Here is a 20,253-nt window from a genome sequence, read left to right on the forward strand (position 1 = left end):
CTCTGCCAGGTTTTCCAGGCACATCTCCCTCCCTGATATGAGGATGTGCTTATGCAAATCTGACTGTCAGCTGTAGAGGGGAGCAGTACATTTCCCGGGAGCTACACTGCCTGTCGCTGTCTTGTCTTGTTTCAGTGGAGAATGTTCTGACTTGTTCCTGCATAACAACGCTAGATGTGTTAGCCCTGTTATTTGACCTCTGAGAAGCTTGTGCTACAAGCGGTCAGACTTTATCGCTCAAAAGGAAAATGGGATGGGTTTGTAAAGAGTGATATAATTTGATAAGATCTGCCGTCACCACCTCTTATTAAAAAATCCTGGTCTAAGACACTCCATGCCCTCAGTCTTACCCCTCTGTTGTCCAGTTGTAGCTTTGAGGAAAAATGTGCTAACTATGACTGATATGTGGTTGTCTCACCTAGCTATATTAAGATTAATGCACTAACTGTAAGTCACTCTGGATAAGAACGTCTACTAAATACCTAAAATGTAAATGTAATGTAAAATTTAAATGTAGCTTCCATCCATAACAGAGCTCTTGGGTGTAGGGCCTGGGCCATACAGTTTGTCCTAATCCTGGAATAGTCTCTTCCCCCAGGGAGGAAGTCTGGGCCTTTCCATCCTGTTCATGCTGCCTCCAAGCAGCAATTGGCCCCGCCAGCTAATCAGCCCGCCCGACTCCCTATTTGAATGGAAATACTTTGGAAAAGGCATCATTCCTTTTCTCTCTTCCTTGAAGTGAGTCATTTATCTGGCTTGACTGGATTGTGGTGAAAGGACGCATTTTAGATGTTCTTGAACCAAGCCCAAGTCCCACCCTCGTCTCGTAACCTTCTATTGCTGATCCCTAACTTACCAGAGAAAACCACCCAAACACGCTGGTGGACTGCCACTCCTTACTGCACTGTTCCAGAGCTGTAGGCTTTCACTTTATGATCACTGTAGTTTGCTTTCCTTATCTTAGTATGTTGTCTTAAAAGGAGGTGTGGTGCGTTTTGGTTTCTTTTTTATGCCATCCATGAAACTTTGTCTACTAAATTCCAGTTTAGTGAACAGGGCCGTAACTACACACGAGGACAGAGGTCCGGACCTCTGTAATTTTTTCTACTTTGAAAAAAGGTATAATTCTAATATTTTGTACGCAATAAAGAAACTCTATTACATCTAAAACATCTAAATATTGCTCCCAGCGTTGATCAAAGCTCAGAACGCTTATTCTTGATCTTACTGAGTTCTAATCGCGCCTGCCTCATTGCAAACGAGTGGAATCATGAACAGTGATTTGTTTATGTTTGCCTGCGTCCCCCGGATTTGTTTTTTTTGCAGCACATCCACCACTCTCTCAAACGGTTAACTCAGCCTTATTGTGGCACAGGCCGAGAGCCTGAGATGTGAAATGAACTACCCCAGCTCGGAGTAGGCAAATGGAGATGCTGCTGACCGTGTGTTTGCGAGATGCAGTGGCATGGCCCAGGGTGGCCACAGACCCTCCGAAATCTGATTGGCCCCCCCCAGAAATTCGTCTCTGAATGTATTGATTAATTTTGACCAAGAAGCGCACCTACATCAAGACTCATCAATCTCACCGGAGAAAGCATCCGAGCGAGCAAAACGGTGCCCCTCTGTCTTAAGGCGTCAGCATGCTTCAGTTTGGCTGGTTCCTAGCCGAACTTGGCTAGCCGAACCGAACGAGTGTGCTCGCATACTCACTTAAAAGACCTTCGCTTGAAAAATTATAAAAAAGCGGCAACATTACTGTTAGTCCATTTTGAGACATCGTAGCCAGTATACATTTCCTCAAAATAGTCAGAATTAATCTAAGATAACTCAAGAAATCTGTCATTAATTTTGACGTTTTTGCCAAAGAGATCTTTGTCGCGAAATTTTACATCTAAATAAGATGTTTGGTGCAGTATTTCTCAATGGATTTTTTTGCATGAAAACGAGTCGTCCTCTCGATGAATGACAAAGACTTTATTGAAGAATCCCTACTGTTGACCAATCGCCAACGAAAGGGCGTAGATTTCGGCTCCGAAAAATGTTTGTGTGCCCGAACAACCCCCCCAAAAACTCACAGAAGTCCAAAATTAGCAAACGTCACAAAATGTCGTCATAATAAATGCACAAACTCTACCAAACTGGTTCGGCTAGGAAGCATGAGGGCGCCTTTAGTATGTGTAGCCCATGTCATATTCCTTTTGGCCAGATAGCATCAGATTACACGGGCTACAAATACTACGACAGAGGGCCGCTGTTTGCCTCGCTCGGATGCTTTCTCTGGTGAAATAGATTCAGCCTCTTGCGAGTTGAAGGAAAATTATGAAATACTGACAATGTTTCAATTGGAACATCTCAACATGCCCTATCTTCCCTATAGGCCTATATTAAAATGCATTCAAAATGCAAACAATACAATTCTAAAAATGTCATATGTTTTATAATAATATACCGTATTTTCCGCACTATAAGGCGCACCGGAGTATAAGCCGCAGCAGCTAAATTGAATGATATTGAATGATGTGTACATATATAAGCCGCACTGGACTATAAGCCGCAGGTGTTTTAATGTTTAATTACCATATGTAAGGGTTCGTGCACAGAGGGGATTGTCGGGAAAGAGACAAACTGTCTTGCTCTCGTTCTGTCTCTCGTTCTGTCTCTCGTACCACTCTCGGTTCCATTTTTACTTTTGCGGGCTACCTGTCTCACTCTTTTCCGGCCTCCAGCTTTTCCTGCTGGAGCCCGCCGCTTAAAGGTGGGAGGCGCGGACCGGTCATAGAGCCCATAGAGTTAAAGTTGGTGGACTGTAACCTGTAAAATACATAGATTTAGGAGGTCTTCTAGTGGCCGTTAGCTGTAAAAATCCATAGATTAGCCGCACCGTTATATAAGCCGCAGGGTCGAAAAATGGGAAAAAAGGCGCGGCTTATAGTCCGAAAATTACGGTAATATAATATAATATGCCATTTAGCAGACGCTTTTATCCAAAGCAACTTAGTCATGCGTGCATATTATTTTTTTTTTGTGTGTGTATGGGTGGTCCCGGGGATCGAACCCACTACCTTGGCGTTACAAGCGCCGTGCTCTACCAGCTGAGCTACAGAGGACCACTGTTTTAGTTTACTTAGCTGGTTGTTCGTCTTCTCGATCGCCCACTGGAGTTTATACACTGCTCAAAAAAATAAAGGGAACACTTGAACAACACAATGTAACTCCAAGTCAATCACACTTCTGTGAAATCAAACTGTCCACTTAGGAAGCAACACTGATTGACAATACATTCCACATGCTGTTGTGCAAATGGAATAGACAACAGGTGGAAATTATAGGCAATTAGCAAGACACCCCCAATAAAGGACTGGTTTTGCAGGTGGTGACCACAGACCACTTCTCAGCAGGAGGAGCACTGCCAGAGCCCTGCAAAATTAACTCCAGCAGGCCACAAATGTGCATGTGTCTGCACAAACGGTCAGAAACTGACTCCATGAGGGTGGTATGAGGGCCCGACGTCCACAGGTGGGGGTTGTGCTTACAGCCCAACACCGTGCAGGAAGTTTGGCATTTGCCAGAGAACACCAAGATTGGCAAATTCGCCACTGGCGCCCTGTGCTCTTCACAGATGAAAGCAGGTTCACACTGAGCACGTAACAGACGTGACAGAGTCTGGAGACGCCGTGGAGAACGTTCTGCTGCCTGCAACATCCTCCAGCATGACCGGTTTGGCGGTGGGTCAGTCATGGTGTGGGGTGGCATTTCTTTGGGGGGCCGCACACCTCCATGTGCTCGCCAGAGGTAGCCTGACTGCCATTAGGTGCCGAGATGAGATCCTCAGACCCCTTGTGAGACCATATGCTGGTGCGGTTGGCCCTGGGTTCCTCCTAATGCAAGACAATGCTAAAGAAAAAAGTATTTAATAAGATTATTTCATTCATTCAGATCTAGGATGTGTTATTTTAGTGTTCCCTTTATTTTTGAGCAGTGTAGTTTACCCATTACCCACTTTTTTTTACCACTACATCACTGATATTAATACAGAATCGTAAGTAATATTCTAATAATTAATGTGAATGTGAAATTACGATTATCTGTGTGCTCCATAGATGTCTGTTTGTGCGGAGCTTGATTAGTAATGCCTAGAAATACAAATGTGAACGCTATGCAGTTTGAGAAAAGAGATCTGTGTAAAGAGTTGATGATTTTATGCAATTCATCATTATAACTGACTGAACAGTCACTGCTTCTGTGTCAGTGTGAATAATTTATCATATTTTCCCCTTTCAGGTTATAACATTACAATTGTAAAGCTAATAGGCTATGTGTTTGTAGATTGACTGAGGTGAATGAACCTACAGCAGCAAAGGTGATAAATACTGTGGTCATTTTTTGCTTGTTAATGCTGTTCTCCAAATAGCATTTTTAAGTGTTTTAATTGTATATAAATGCTGTAAATGAGCTTCAACTTTAGGGGGAAAAGTTTAAGTTCATTTACAGGATTTCTATACAGGTCCCTTCCGGACGTCACTAAAACTAAACTATATACAACGGGAAATGCTGCCTAAGCCATTAGGTTGACAACTGCCCCTTTTCCACAACCCCCCCTCATCTCTCCATTGTGTCATTACTACGCAAAGAGATATGAGATAACAGGGCTGCCAACTTTTGAAGAAAGCTTGAAGTGAGATTTGCTATGTGAAGTTCATTGCCCCCTGTTACAACCCCCTACATTTTACTGTTTTAAAGCTAATTTCCTGCAATTCTACGTATTTTGAAATGGTTTAGGCCTATGACCAGGGTGGAAAATTCAAAAATTAAAACCACAGGTCAGGTGTATTCAGGATGCTTTGAAGATTAAGTGAACACTCAATTCGACTACTTTGAGATTTTGGGGGGATGAAATTTAAAGAATGCTAATATTTTTTCAAACATTTTTTTTAGGTGGTTTGACACTTTATTCAGACCATAATGAAATGAGAGAGGGAGACAGGTAAATGTTAGAAACAGTGGGAAGGTTGGAAGCAGGGACTGTTTTCGGGTGGAAGGTTACATGCAACACGTGCCGGGGAGTGTTACCACTACACCAAGGCTCTGCACATTACATTTTAATATTAATGGTTGATGGCAGTGGGTAACCAAATCATAGATTGCAGTCTCCTTGTCAATAGACTGCTTTCAAGATAAAGAGACAAACATTTTGTAATTTGGGGGAACTCTCTTTTTAAAATAGGGCTGGAAGAAAATCCTGCTTGCTCCAGGATGGTTGGCCAGCCCTGATCTATGTTTCCCAAGTGCTGGGTGTTTGAAAAGGTTATTTTTATAACAATCATTTCTCAATCACTAAAGCGTCATGAAAAAGTATCTAATGAATATCAATATTCAGGTGGTTTATGCCTACTAAGGAGATGGATTGGGGGTAAGGCCCTGCGATAGACTAGCGTCCTGTCCAGGTGGTGTCCTACATCAAGCTCGCACAAGCCAAGGCTCGTGCAAGGCTACATACTTACTACTTATGCCTACTAGTTGAAGATCCTTGCCGTCATCTTACTCTACACAAACAAAATATATGATGCTTTTATGAGTTGTGAGTCCCCCTACCATCTCTGCCTATCTTATGCATAATACTAAAATGTCAAAAATGAAGACAAGATGACAAATATGTCTCTACACCCTCATCAAATGTTCTATTCATTGTCGTCGTCCCCCCCCCCCCCCCTCTAGAATCAAGCTTACACTTTTCGGTTCACATTCTGTTTGACAAAATTATGTTCATAGTTAGAATTCAGGTCACCCTACCAAACTTCCCTGCTAAAACATACTGTAGGTCTGTCTGCTGCCTTTTCATTGTCACAGCATGAATGCCAATCACCAAACGAGGGGACTAATGCAATTGTGGATTAAATCGACTTTAGTACATGCTTTCAAAAAGCTGCATTCTGCAATAATAGGGACGGGAGAAACAGCAATGTTGACAACATTGTACATAAAACAACGCTACCGTGCTGCTCTTTTTACAGTTGTATAAACTCAGCGGAGAACATTCTCTCTCTCCATTCATCTCCACTCTAATCTTGAAGGGCGTTTCTTTAAAACATGCATCCAATCCCCTTGATCCCTTACATAACTAGACCAATCATATGCTTCAATGTGCCGCGGTTCAAAGTGCTGTGGCATGACAGGACAATGATGAAGGTTCTGCTCGTGATGTTAAATTGCAGGCCCAGATGCTCCGATTTCAAAACGATTTGGAGCACAGTTGAAAAGTTAATGCGCTGACTATAGAATGGACTAATGAGAAAAATAAAATAAGTATTTTTCAATGCGTGAGATATGAGGTGTGCCGTGATAGCGTAAGAAGAGGGTCAAATGCGGGTGTCTCAGTGCCAGTGAGTTTTGGCAGCTCTGAGATAAAACACTGAAACACCTGAGGCGTTTTTATCTCACCCTGTCAGTCTCCAGTATTTCAAACCTCGTCATTGACCACGTTCACATGCACACCAATATTCCATTATTATTCTGGATACTCAAGTATTGTTTTTGAGTTGACGCATATAAACATAATATCCCGTTTACAATAACACGAAAAAGGTTGTATCCCGGTTATGAGAAACCCGGAGAAGATGCCTGGGATATGCTGATCTAAGACGGGATACTGTGGCATGTAAACATTTTATCCCGTTTACTACTGTTTTTGTGATCTGCGCACGCTCAGTTTCGCATATCATGGGTGTTGTGTGATGTTTTTCATGTGATTTGTCAAACAAATCACTTTCAAAAAGTAACGTTAGGCTACCTGCACAGTTCGATCCACCATAATAATTCCATAATAATTTAGTCTACTATAATTAATTTCCTACTGGCTACTTTCACCCCTAATATTGACATGTTTCTGATGACAATTTCCGACATTTGGTAGACCATATTATAATTTCCGACATTTGGTAGACCGTATTATAATTTCCGACATTTGGTAGACCATATTATAATTTCCGACATTTGGTAGACCGTATTATAATTTCCGACATTTGGTAGACCATATTATAATTTACGACATTTGGTAGACCATATTATAATTTCCGACATTTGGTAGACCATAATATAATTTCCGACATTTGGTAGGCCATTTGTTTGTCAACTGTAGTTAGATCCATACAGCTTCTCTTCTGTCACAACTTGTTGCCCCAGAAGACTAAAGTAGTGCCCACCAGAATAATGTCTTATATTGATTAAATTAATATATTAATCTACTCAACACAGGTAAAGTTGTCTGTTTCGTTTAGGGACCAGAGAGAAAATGCAATAACTCCAAACAGTTGAAAGATTGGGCCTGTGCATCAGTTTGACCGGTCTTAAGGAAAGGAAAAGCTGAGAAAACAACAAAACACGTTTCTGATAAGAAACACATTTTGTTATGTGGTTGAAATACTGTCTGCTTGCATAAGTGACAGATAATACATTAGACCCGCATTCACATTTTCTCAAGAGATGCTGAAATAAATAAATAATTTTTCTCCGCTCCTTTTCCCTAGACAATTAACATTTGTTGTATAATTTCAATGCAAGAAATGCATAATTCTGCAGGAGTTAATATTATATTACGCTACATGTGAGAGGTTATAGTGTCCATATTTCAGTTACTATTCCATTTAACCCATATACAAAAAATTAGAAATATTCAGTTTATTCATGGCTACAGGGATACTCATGAGCGGGATATCACAGGTGCATGTAAACAGTTTATCCCGAATAAGACCTTAAGCGGGATATGAGCTACTATCCGGAATACTGTGCGCATGTAAACGTGGTCATTGTCTTCAAGTTAGCGCCTGAGTTGAATGCCTCTGAACAAGGATGATTGAGAAGTTTTTTTTTTATGGTTATACAGACATGGGTATCTGAAGACACAGTTGTAAGAAATGTGCACTTGCTGTCCAATTATCTGCCTTATCACCCACAATGCCTTAGCGGCCCACTGGCTAACCAGACCCCACACTACAGTCTCTACAGGCAGAGATTGGGTCATTTTAGTCAAAAAATTGCATTTCTTTCACTCAATTTTCCACAAAGCCTAATCCCTGTAGAGCATCCCTTTCCACATAGTGATTCGTAAAACAATCCACTTGGTCAACCACCCCACAACATGTCTACAGAACCATCTTGTGGAAACCATGTCTACTTACTTTTATGTTACGGTCTACCCTACACCTTTTTATGGGATACGGAGGATATAGTTTGTAACCTCTGGCATATAACCACACATAAAGATAGCTCTCAACATCAAATTTAACTTCCCTGAAATGCTATCGGATTACTGTTTTTTTACAGCATATTTGCTGATTTCATAAGAGGCCCAGCGCAGCTATCTGCATACAACATCTCTCTCAGGAATGGTGGAACAGGAAAAAAATTGACAGAAAAAGGTAATGGTTTATGGATTTTGCATGTGTAATGCCATCACCTCCACTTTGAGATGTGGTATCTGAGTGACACTGAGACTTATCTTCAATTTTGCTCCATAAGCTCTCTAATGCAATGGATTGAGCTAAGTTTAGCAGTACTGTCAGTATAGAGATGTAGAACCAGTCATGTTTAGGTTTGAATCCACTTCAGGGCATTTCACCTTTGACATGGAAAATATGAATGGGTTTCACTGGGAGTTAAACACTTTGGGAGTACTGCTATATACAGTTGAAGTCGGAAGTTTACATACACTTAGGTTGGAGTCATTAAAACTTGTTTTTCAACCACTCCACAAATTTCTTGTTAACAAACTATAGTTTTGGCAAGTCAGTTAGGACATCTACTTTGTGCATGACACAAGTAATTTTTCCAACAATTGTTTACAGCCAGATTATTTCACTTATAATTCACTGTATCACAATTCCAGTGGGTCAGAAGTTTACATACACTAAATTGATTGTGCCTTTAAACAGCTTGGAAAATTCCAGAAAATGATGTCATGGCTTTAAAAGCTTCTGATAGGCTAATTGACATCATTTGAGTCAATTGGAGGTGTACCTGTGGATGTATTTCAAGGCCTACCTTCAAACTCAGTACCTCTTTGCTTGACATCATGGGAAAATCAAAAGAAATCAGCCAAGACCTCAGGAAAAAATGGTAGACCTCCACAAGTCTGGTTGATCCTTGGGAGCAATTTCCAAATGCCTGAAGGTACCACGTTCATCTGTACAAACATTAGTACGCAAGTATAAACACCATGGGACCACGCAGCCGTCATACCGCTCAGGAAGGAGACGCGTTCTGTCTCCTAGAGATGAACGTACTTTGGTGCGAAAAGTGCAAATCAATCCCGAAACAACAGCAAAGGACCTTGTGAAGATGCTGGAGGAAACAGGTACAAAAGTATCTATATCCACAGTAAAACGAGTCCTATATCAACATAACCTGAAAGGCCGCTCAGCAAGGAAGAAGCCACTGCTCCAAAACCGCCATAAAAAAGCCAGGCTACGGTTTGCAACTGCACATGGGGACAAAGATCGTACTTTTTGGAGAAATGTCCTCTGGTCTGATGAAACAAAAATATAACTGTTTGGCCATAATGACCATCGTTATATTTGGAGGAAAAAGGGGATGGCTTGCAAGCAGAAGAACACCATCCCAACCGTCAAGCACGGGGGTGGCAGCATCATGCTGTGGGGGTGCTTTGCTGCAGGAGAGACTGGTGCACTTCACAAAATAGATGGCATCATGAGGAAGGAAAATTATGTGGATATATTGAAGCAACATCTCAAGACATCAGTCAGGAAGTTAAAGCTTGGTCGCAAATGAGTCTTCCAAATGGACAATGACCCCAAGCATACTTCCAAAGTTGTGGCAAAATGGCTTATGGTAAGAAAGTCAAGGTATTGGAGTGGCCATCACAAAGTCCTGACCTCAATCCTATAGAACATTTGTGGGCAGAACTGAAAAAGCGTGTGCGAGCAAGGAGACCTACAAACCTGACTCAGTTACACCAGCTCTGTCAGGAGGAATGGGGCAAAATTCACCCAACTTATTGTGGGAAGCTTGTGGAAGGCTACCCGAAACGTTTGACCCAAGTTAAACAATTTAAAGGCAATACACTCAATTAGTATTTGGTAGCATGTCAACTTCTGACCCACTGGGAATGTGATGAAAGAAATAAAAGCTGAAATAAATAATTCTCTCTACTATTATTCTGACATTTCACATTCTTAAAATAAAGTGGTGATCCTAACTGACCTAAGACGGGGAACTTTTACTAGGATTAAATGTCAGGAATTGTGAAAAACTGAGTTTTAAATGTATTTGGCTAAGGTGTATGTAAACTTCCGACTTCAACTGTAAATGAGAAATGAATTATACATTGAAATAGTATCAAAGTGCAATCAAAAAAGTGATCAATTTTCGCTCCAGTAAGTCACTCCCAAGAGCATCAGTTCAGGAATGCTGTCATATGCATTCTCTCTAGCTTTTATGTAGGAAACGGAAACAATGTATGTGTGCATGTTTCTTCAGGTTGAAGCTGTTCAGCCAACTTTTGCTTTGTGTATAGCTGTGTATGCTGATGGAAGTATTGAATATGGTATTAAAAGTGTTCCAGGGATTGTGTGTGCATGTTGTGTGCGTGCGTGCGTGCGTGCGTGCGTGCCTGTCCTCTCCAGATGGCCTCTGGCTCTGTCACTACTCTCTGTAAGAATCTCCCTTCATTCCTGGAGGCTGTTACCATGCAACACATCTGTTACTTTGATTCCCTTCAAAACAAGCAGTCTGAGTCAATCCACTGTCACTTCTTCTCTGGTTGTAAACCAGCGGGGGCAACCAGGCTTTAGAAACACACTGGCTGTGATACAAAGCTGATCTAATGCCCAGACAAATGAATATCAGACACAACTTAACACTTTAAAATGTTTCCCTTCATTGTGTTTTCTGTCTAGATGCTATTTATACTATATGGCTCAGTTGGTAGAGCATGGTGCTTGCAATGCCATGACAGCTCGTCATTGTAAATAAGAATTTGTTCTTAACCTTTACGTGATCGGTTTCCCGTATACGGGACGGTTGAGCTAACGTGCGCTAATGTGACTAGCATGACTGTTGTAAGTAACAGCAAACTTTCCAGGACATAGACATGTCTTATATGGGCAGAAAGCTTAAATTCTTGTTAATCTAACTGCACTGTCCAATTTACAGTAGCCATTACAGTGAAAATATACTATGCTATTGTTTGAGGAGCGTGCACAGCAACAAAAAAATTATCACGGCAACTGGTTTGATACATTCACCTTTTGAAGGTAAATAATGTACTTACATTCAGTAATCTTGCTCTGATTTGTCATCCTGAGGGTCCCAGAGATAAAATGTAGCATAGTTTTGTTTGATATAATCAATTTGTATATTCAAATGTAGGAACCGGGCTCTACAGTTTGAACCCTTGCTGTCTCTGGCAACCCCCCCCCCCCCCCGGCCATCTAGATGTGTGAAAATTAGTGTATAAGCTAATGATCCATCATGTACGACATTCCTGGGAGTGTGTAAACTTACAATATTTATGTGGCAATATAAAATGTATCTTCTATATAGTTATGTAGTTGAAAATGTATCAATTGACCAATTCTGCACATTTGAACAGACTTGATTCAAAATAGTCCACTATTGCTATGCTTCACTGGATCAATCTGAAACTTTGCACACATTGCCACAATCTAAATTGCACCTAAACTGCAATATTATATTGTGGCCTTTCTCTTGCATTTCAAAGATGATGGAACAAAATAAATTAATAGAAAACGCATGTTTTTTTGTTTGTATTATCTTTTACCAGATCTAATGTGTTATATTCTCCTACATTAATTTCACATATCCACAAACTTCAAAGTGTTTCCTTCAAATGGTATCAAGGATATGCATATCCTTGCTTCAGGTCCTGAGCTACAGGCAGTTCGATTTGGGTATGTCATTTTAGGCGAAAACAAAGGGTCTGGTCCTTAAGAGGTTAATTGACTTACCTGTATTTTTGTTTTTCTTTTTACAAAATTGTGGGTTTGATTCCCAGGGCCACCCATTCGTAAAATGTATGTATGCATGCATGACTAAGTCACTTTGGATAAAAGCGTCTGCTAAATGGCATGTATTACTTTCTCTATCTTCCACCTTTTTCTCTTCTAGTTTTCACTTAGCCTTTTCTCTCTCTGTCAGGGTTTGAACTCCTCTTTCTCTCCCCCCCCCCCCCCCCCCCCCCCCGCCTCATATTGCAGCCTGTGTATCAAAGCCCAGTGTCTACCCCCAGGCAGTGTTCTTTGGACTTTGATTTATGATTGAGCAGTGTAGGGCATGCAACTAAGATCAAATGTGTTCTGCACCAAGCTTTCACTCAAGTGAGCTTGAGTCACAGGCATGATAATGAAGCTATGGTGGCCAACGTGCCAAATGTTCACACAGCCCAATCAGCTTAAAAATGAATGTCAATTCAATTCATCATTTGTTTTTCTGAATCTTGTAAAGAACCTAAGACAGATTGTGACTGTACCAGGGTTTTGGGGAATAAGCCTTTTTGTCAAATGTCGACATGACTCTAACGTTGTGCATCTCCCTCTCGCTCTCTCCAGGCCACAGACAAGAGAAAAGCGCTGGAGGAGACCAAAGCCTACACCACCCAGTCTCTGGCCAGCGTGGCCTACCAGATCAATGCCTTAGCCAACAATGTGCTGCAGCTGCTGGACATCCAGGCCTCACAGCTGCGCCGAATGGAGTCCTCCATTAACCATATCTCTCAGGTCAGGTCGGAGTCTCTCTCTCATACACACTTACACAAAAATTAAGAGACCACTGCAAAATTATCAGTTTCTCTGGTTTTACTATTTATAGGTATGTGTTTGGGTAAAAATAACATATTTTTGTTTTATTCTATAAACTACTGACAACATTTCTCCCAAATTCAAAATAAAAATATTGTCATTTAGAGCATTTATTTGCATAAAATGACAACTGGTCAAAATAACAAAAAATATGCAGTGTTGTCAGACCTCGAATAATGCAAAGAAAATAAGTTCATGTTCATTTTTAAACAACACAATACTAATGTTTTAACTTAGGAAGAGTTCAGAAATCTATATTTGGTGGAATAACCCTGATTTTCAATCACAGCTTTCATGCGTCTTGGCATGCTCTCCACCAGTCTTTCACATTGATGTTGGGTGACTTTATGCCACTCCTGGCGCAAAAATTCAAGCAGCTCGACGTTGTTTGATGGCTTGTGACCATCCATCTTCCTCTTGATCACATTCCAGAAGTTTTCAATGGGGTTCGGGTCTGGAGATTGGGCTGGCCATGACAGGGTCTTGATCTGGTGGTCCTCCATCCACACCTTGATTGACCTGGCTGTGTGGCATGGCACATTGTCCTGCTGGAAAAAACAATCCTCAGAGTTGGGGAACAATGTCAGAGCAAAAGGAAACACGTTTTCTTCCAGGACAACCTTGTACGTGGCTTGATTCATGCGTCCTTCACAAAGACAAATCTGCCCGATTCCAGCCTTGCTGAAGAACCCCCAGATCATCACCGATCCTCCACCAAATTTCACAGTGGGTGCGAGACACTGTTCCTTGTAGGCCTCTCCAGGTCTCCATCTAACCATTAGATGACCAGGTGTTGGGCAAAGCTGAAAATTGGAGAAGATGACCTTACTCCAGTCCTCTACGGTCCAATCCTTATGGTCTTTTGCAAACCTCAGCCTGGCTCTTCTTTGCTTCTCATTGATGAAGGGCTTTTTTCTAGCTTTGCACGACTTCAGCCCTGCCCCAAGGAGCCTGTTTCGAACCGTCCTTGCCGTGCACTTCACCTCAGCTGCCGTTTGCCATTCTTTTTGTAGGTCACTTGATGTCATCCTACGGTTGTTGAGTGACATTTGAATGAGTTGGCGGTCATCCCGGTCAGTAGAGAGTCGTTTTCGACCATTGGGTTCTTGGTCACCTCCCAGACCAAGTCCCTTCTCCCCCGATTGCTCAGTTTGGCCAGGCGGCCAGCTCTAGGAAGAGTCTTGGTGGTTCCAAACTTCTTCCATTTAAGAATGATGGAGGCCACTGTGTTCTTGGGGACCGTCAATGCTGCATAAATGTTTTGGTACCCTTCCCCAGATCTGTGCCTTGACACAATCCTGTCTCTAAGCTCTACGGACAATTCCTTCAACCTCATGGCTTGGTTTTTGCTCTGACATGCACTGTCAACTGTGGGACCTTTATATAGACAGGTGTGTGCCTTTCCAGATCATGTCCAATCAATTGAATTTACCACAGGTGGACTCCAATCAAGTTGTAGAAACATCTCAAGGATGATCAATGGAAACAGGATGAACCTGAGCTCAATTTCGATTCTCATAGCAAAGGGTCTGAATACTTTGCCAAAAAATTCTAATAACCTTTTTTTGCTTTGTCATTATGGGGTATTGTGTGTAGATTAGATTGAGGAAACAAAATAATTTAATCCATTTTAGATTAAGGCTGTAACGTAACAATGTGGAAAAAAGGAAGGGGTCTGAATACTTTCCGAATGCGCTGTATGTATGTGTATGTATGGCCTCTTTCTGTAGTGACTATGGTGCCTTTATTGAATAACTGTGTGACCGACTGTGTTTGTATTAATGATTGATTCTCCGTCTCTCTGTGTGTGCTGCTCTTTCTCACTCTCTCACCATATCATGCTCTCTACTTTATGGCTGCGAGTGCAGTCTCCCCCTGATTGATCATCTCACTGTTGCCGCTTTGCCTCACCCTGTTATTCTAAACTGTCAAACTGTGACTGAGGCCACAGGCAAGGCCACCGCCATTTGGAGGAGGTAAATCCGCCCGCTCATCCAATTAAGTCATTAAGGACTCTGCTCAAACAAAGGGACTAAGGACATATGGCAGCTCACCATGGGCTAGAACTGGGAAATGTAGACCAATGTGCCAAACCTTACGTCATACTGTAGACTCGTGCTTGGGAGTGTGGAAATGATGCAACCATTTAGTCATAGCCTTCAGGTCAAGTCCTGTTTGGAGTCGTGGTTGACTGGTTGCTTTTCTTTCATGGTAATGGAGAAAAGGAATAGAGAAGAAACCTTATCTATGTCTGAAATGACCCAATGATAAACTGGAGGTCAAGACTCCTACATGAAATCTGAAGTCTTTCTTACCCCCGATTTAATTAACAATTCTCAGAAATGTAGATGTCAATAGAGTGAAAGGGTTAAAAAAAAGAGAGGGAGTGAAGTGGAGGAGGTGAGGGGGAGCATGAGAGAGTCGGTGGAAGACGGAGGGTGAGAGAGAGAAATAGACACAAAGAAAGAAGACATTAACTCTCATGGACATGAGTCAATACTCAGACGGCACACAGCTGATACCAATGTCACCAAAACCACTCCGTTCGTGTCTCCATGACAGCGATCTCAGCCATCCCTGACGGTCATGAACTGGCAGAGGCAAAGAGAGCGAGATATTTGTTGAACATGTTCACCAGAGAGAAAATACTCACTCACTGCAGTGGTCTGAGTGAGTTGCTAAGCACAGCCTGCCTCTCTGAAATGGGAAAAAAGCAAACAAGACTTACCAGACATAACAAACCACCCGTTACACTTTTGACCAGCCTTTATTGTGTAAATACTATTATTTTACCATCAGTTTCACTGTATTGACAAAAATAGGGGTTTCTCATGTCTTTAGTTGCCATAACCTTGTGTGGTGTTGGTAACCATGGCAATATCTGGGTAGTTAGATGAGGGCATGCAGGGTCATGGTGGTTGAAGTGTTAAAGGGTTTGTAAACAAGCATATTCCCCTCTCAACTAGTGGATGTATAACTATGAATGGTTAGTATAGCATGCACTTCTCTGTAATGGTGGATAGATTCATTAGAGGGTGTAACCAACAATTTAATTGGTAATTTGCTATACTAATACTAGGGACGTGTCACGTTCGTTTAAGGACGGGTCAGACCAAGGCGCAGCGTGAAAAGCATACATGTTTATTACAACGATAAACACACAAACAAAACAACGTACCGTGAAGTCCGAAGGCTAAACACAATACAAGCCTCTAACACGGAACAAGAACCCACAACTAATGAGTGCCAACAGGCTACTTAAGTATGATCCCCAATCAGAGACAACGAGCGACATCTGTCTCTGATTGGGAATCACACCCGGCCAAACATAGAAATACAACACCTAGAAAGAGAACATAGAAAATACAACGTAGAACTCCACACCCTGACTCAACATACTAGAGTCCCATAAGTCAGGGTGTGACAGGACGATACCAGTATCGTGATACTCGTTAGTATCGTAGCAAGGAAACAAAACACAAAGCGGATTAAAGTTCTTTAGGAAAACAGCCCTAATGTTGGAAACTAATGTTGTCATCCAGAGTCACATTTATTTATTTTCCAAGCTATAGCACACTATTTTACATACTGCAGGTTTTTAAAGGACCAAAGAGTTTTGTCTGCTTCGTGTTTTCAGTTTTTGTCCCGGCCCTATCTAATACTATTTTTTCTCTTGCTAATTAACTAGATTAATAGCTAGTAATGATTAGCATAGTGTCTCTCTTTCAGTGGCGGTCGGTGACATTTAAGATGAGGGGGGACGATAAATTTTTTCGGGCATACTAATGATACTCAAATTTTCCCTATACCTATCATGAGGTTGCTACAACCTAGCCTATGAATGAAAGTTTACAACATAGTTGTGCAGGTCGAGAGAAAAGTTTGAGTAATCAAGGTGACAGACAGTGACACATTCAGTACCGCCTTGCACCCTTTTGCCTGCATCTAGCTGATCTAGGGTGTAATCCTTAGTCCAACAGTTGCAAACAAGAGTTTCTATTGGGCAAATTCAGGTATGTTTATACCCGTGTCGTTCTGTTTGCTTCCGTTTGAAACGTTTTTCAATAGAATCGGCGGAATGAATACACCCCTGATCACACACGAACACTGTTCACTTTCATAGCAGCCACATACAAACAGCATGATAATTTTGCTCGTTGTAGAATTCCTTCTCACATCTATGAGCTCTCGTCCTCTCACCTTTTCCCTTTGCTTGTGGACTTTAGTGCACAACACATCAGCTGTCTGTGACCAGGCGAAAAAACCTTTCGAAGCCAAACTTTCATATCATAACCGCTACACACAACCTACATCAGTGTAACCATATTAGCTAACGTCATAGCAAGTCAACATAGCTACTAGAACTAACACGTTAGTAAACCTGCTACAATCATGCATTACTTTGTACAGTCGTGGTCAAAGGTTTTGAGAATTACACAAGTATTGGTCTTCACAAAGTTTGCTGCTTCAGTGTTTTTAGATATTTTTGTCAGATGTTACTATGGTATACTGAAGTATAATTACAAGCATTCCATAAGTGTCAAAGGCTTTTATTGACAATATGATTTCAAGCACCACCCTCCTTTTAAAGCTTCCAGTCTGTTATTCTAACTCAATCAGCATGACAGAGTGATCTCCAGCCTTGTCCTCGTCAACACTCTGACCTGTGTTAACGAGAGAATCACTGACATGATGTCAGCTGGTCCTTTTGTGGCAGGGCTGAAATGCAGTGGAAATGTTTTTTGGGATTAAGTTCATTTTCATGGCAAAGAGGGACTTTGCAATCAATTGCAATTCATCTGATCACTCTTCATAACATTCTGGAGTATATTCAAATTGCCATCATCAAAACTGAGGCAGCAGAATCTGTGAAAATTTATATTTGTGTCATTTTCAAAACTTTTGACCATGACTGTACAGTCAGCAAGCAGTTTAGCAGTTGCCCCGGTGGCAATACATTTATAAAACCAAAAGCTTACCTTGACTTGGAAGAGTTCCAGTGTTGGATAGCCATATCCAGCTAGTTAACATAGCATCCCTCTCTGTTTGAGCCTGGTGTTTGAATAGGCTAAAATAGCTAGCTACATTCGCTAGCTAAGTGAAAGTGAAAAACATACAACAAAATATAGCTAACTCTCTCTCTTGCTTCTCCTTCATTTTTAAATACATTTGTTCAAAACTGTTCAACTCTCTTTGATTCAACTACTCACCACATTTGATGCACTGCAATGCTAGCAAGCTGTAGCTTATGCTTTCAGTACTAGATTCATTCTCTGATCCTTTGATTAGGTTGACAACGTCAGTTCATGCTGTAAGAGCTCTGATAGGTTGGAGGACGTCCTCCGGAAGTTGTCATAATTACTGTGTAAGTCTATGGAAGGGAGTGAGAACCATGAGCCTCCTAGGTTTTGTATTGAAGTCAATGTACCTAGAGGAGGACGGAAACTAGCTGTCCTCTGGCTACACCATGGTGCTACCCTACAGAGTGCTGTTGAGGCTACTGTAGACCTTCATTGCAAAACATTGGGTTTTAATCAATTATTTGGTGAAGTAAATATATTTAGTATAGTTTTATCTAAAAAGGATAACTTTTTTTAAACGTTTCACGATTTGTATGAAATTCACTGAGGAGGATGGTTCTCCCCTTCCTCCTCTGAGGAGCCGCCACTGCTCTCTTTGGGATATTGATAGCTAGGAATGAAGTGTAGACTGAACTAGAATGATATCTCTGACCAGTCGCTGATGTCCAATCTCTCTCTTTGTTAATAATCGAGTTAGTGCTAGGAGCCACAGGCTGTGGATGTTTTATTGCTTTCTCTTGTCCTGTTCAGAGATGGATCATTATAAAAACTAGCGCTGAGTTCACTCTCAGCTCCCGGGCAGACGGTTGAATAGCCCAGCTCACGTTCTGGTGGTGAATGGAAATGAAGAGGAAAGACTGCGGCACATTGATGCAAGCTCTTTTAAAAGCTGCAGTGTGTGTGAATGAATTCTCAGAGCCTATGTAAGCTATCAGGAAATGGACCATAGTGTAGGGATGTTGGTGCTCTCGGCAGTTTGTTCTCAAAACGCTACAAATCGCTTATTTCACTTGATTTCCCCACAGAGGAGGTAATCTCAAATTCTTGCCATAATTCCCTCAGTCATTGCTTCAGATGCCAACCTTAGGCCAAGCTGTGGGTGGTGGTGATCCAGAATGTGGTGGTGGATCGGGCTGATGACAGTGATCCTCCTGGGCGTGGTCTGGCCAGGCCTGGCGTCTGGAAGGTTAGCCCATGGTTAAGGAATAGGGAGTGTCCACTGACTGGTGTCTGTGTGGGCACCTTCTCCCTCCCTCCCGTGGTGGCTTTCTAGCTTCTACATCTAGCAATCAGTAGGCCTAATGCAGCACATCCTGAGTTAAAGATGCAATTTGTATGATCGCATAGCCTTTAATGTAGCAGTCAAAGAATATGATTCTGTGGGGGGAAATGTGATGTTTAGAACATCATTTGAGGCTATACATTTGCGTGTTTGTGTGAGTGTTGCTAAGTCTCTAGCTATTGACATTCAGTGACCGTCTTGGTCTCCCTGCTGTATACATTGCTACGCATGTTTCCTTAACGCTGTATGTAGTGATTGTTGTGACTTTCTGTGTGTGAGGAGATTGTGTTATAACACCCTGCCAATGTTTCACCGTTGCCGTTGATGAACAGGGTTTCCCTGCAGTATCTAGTAGGGATGGGGGGGTGGGGGAAATCGATACAGTTACATATCGGGATATTATTTTTGACTATTTATATCGTATCGTTTTGACTATCGCAATATAATTTTTGCGCTAGTTGGCTGTACCTGCACCAAAACTGCAGTATTTTAACTTCATAGCCTGTTCTCCATTCTCAATTTTTCCATTACTGGTCAAAACGAGTTTTCTTCATGGCTCGCTCTTGGCCCTCTCCAGCAGACATTTGGTGAGCAATATGTTTGAAACATTGAATCGCAATAAAATCACAGTATCGAATTGCAATACATATACTGTAGAATCGTGAGAATCACAATACATATCGTATCGGTACCTAAGTATGGTGATAATATCGTGTTGTGAGGTCCTTGTTAATTCCCAGCCCTCGTATCTGAGGCTGAGGAGAGAATAGAGTGGTGTTACCTTGTGCTGTGTGAGAAGTGGCTGCTAAGAAGCAGTGAGCAGGAAGCACTTTGTCTGGCCAGCTTCAGAGCGGGCTTCGCACAGAGAGAACATCTCTCTGTCATACCCTGTGTTAAGAGGAAAGTGTTTGTGTGTGCACGCATACGCATGTTTATGCATGCGCAGTAAAGATGAGCATGTTTATGCATTTTGTGATGGGAAAAGCCCAGCTACAACTGGTGTCCGACTTCACAGATCTCTATCTACACTGAGTGTACAAAACATTAGGAACACCTGCTC

At 41.7% G+C, this 20,253-nt stretch overlaps 1 protein-coding gene across 8 annotated transcripts in view; it reads left to right on the forward strand.

Moving 5' to 3' along the window:
• abi1a (abl-interactor 1a) overlaps nucleotides 1–20,253 on the forward strand; it is an 89,561-nt gene that overhangs the window by 27,544 nt on the left and 41,764 nt on the right. For all 8 annotated transcript variants that reach the window (XM_084184249.1, XM_084184243.1, XM_084184250.1 and 5 more), the window contains exon 2: nucleotides 12,582–12,749. In XM_084184249.1, the coding sequence (XP_084040375.1) occupies nucleotides 12,582–12,749 (168 nt within the window). The remainder of the gene's footprint in view (nucleotides 1–12,581; nucleotides 12,750–20,253) is intronic.

This window comes from Coregonus lavaretus (genome assembly GCF_964263955.1).
Source record: "Coregonus lavaretus genome assembly, chromosome: 2".
NCBI lineage: Eukaryota > Metazoa > Chordata > Actinopteri > Salmoniformes > Salmonidae > Coregonus > Coregonus lavaretus.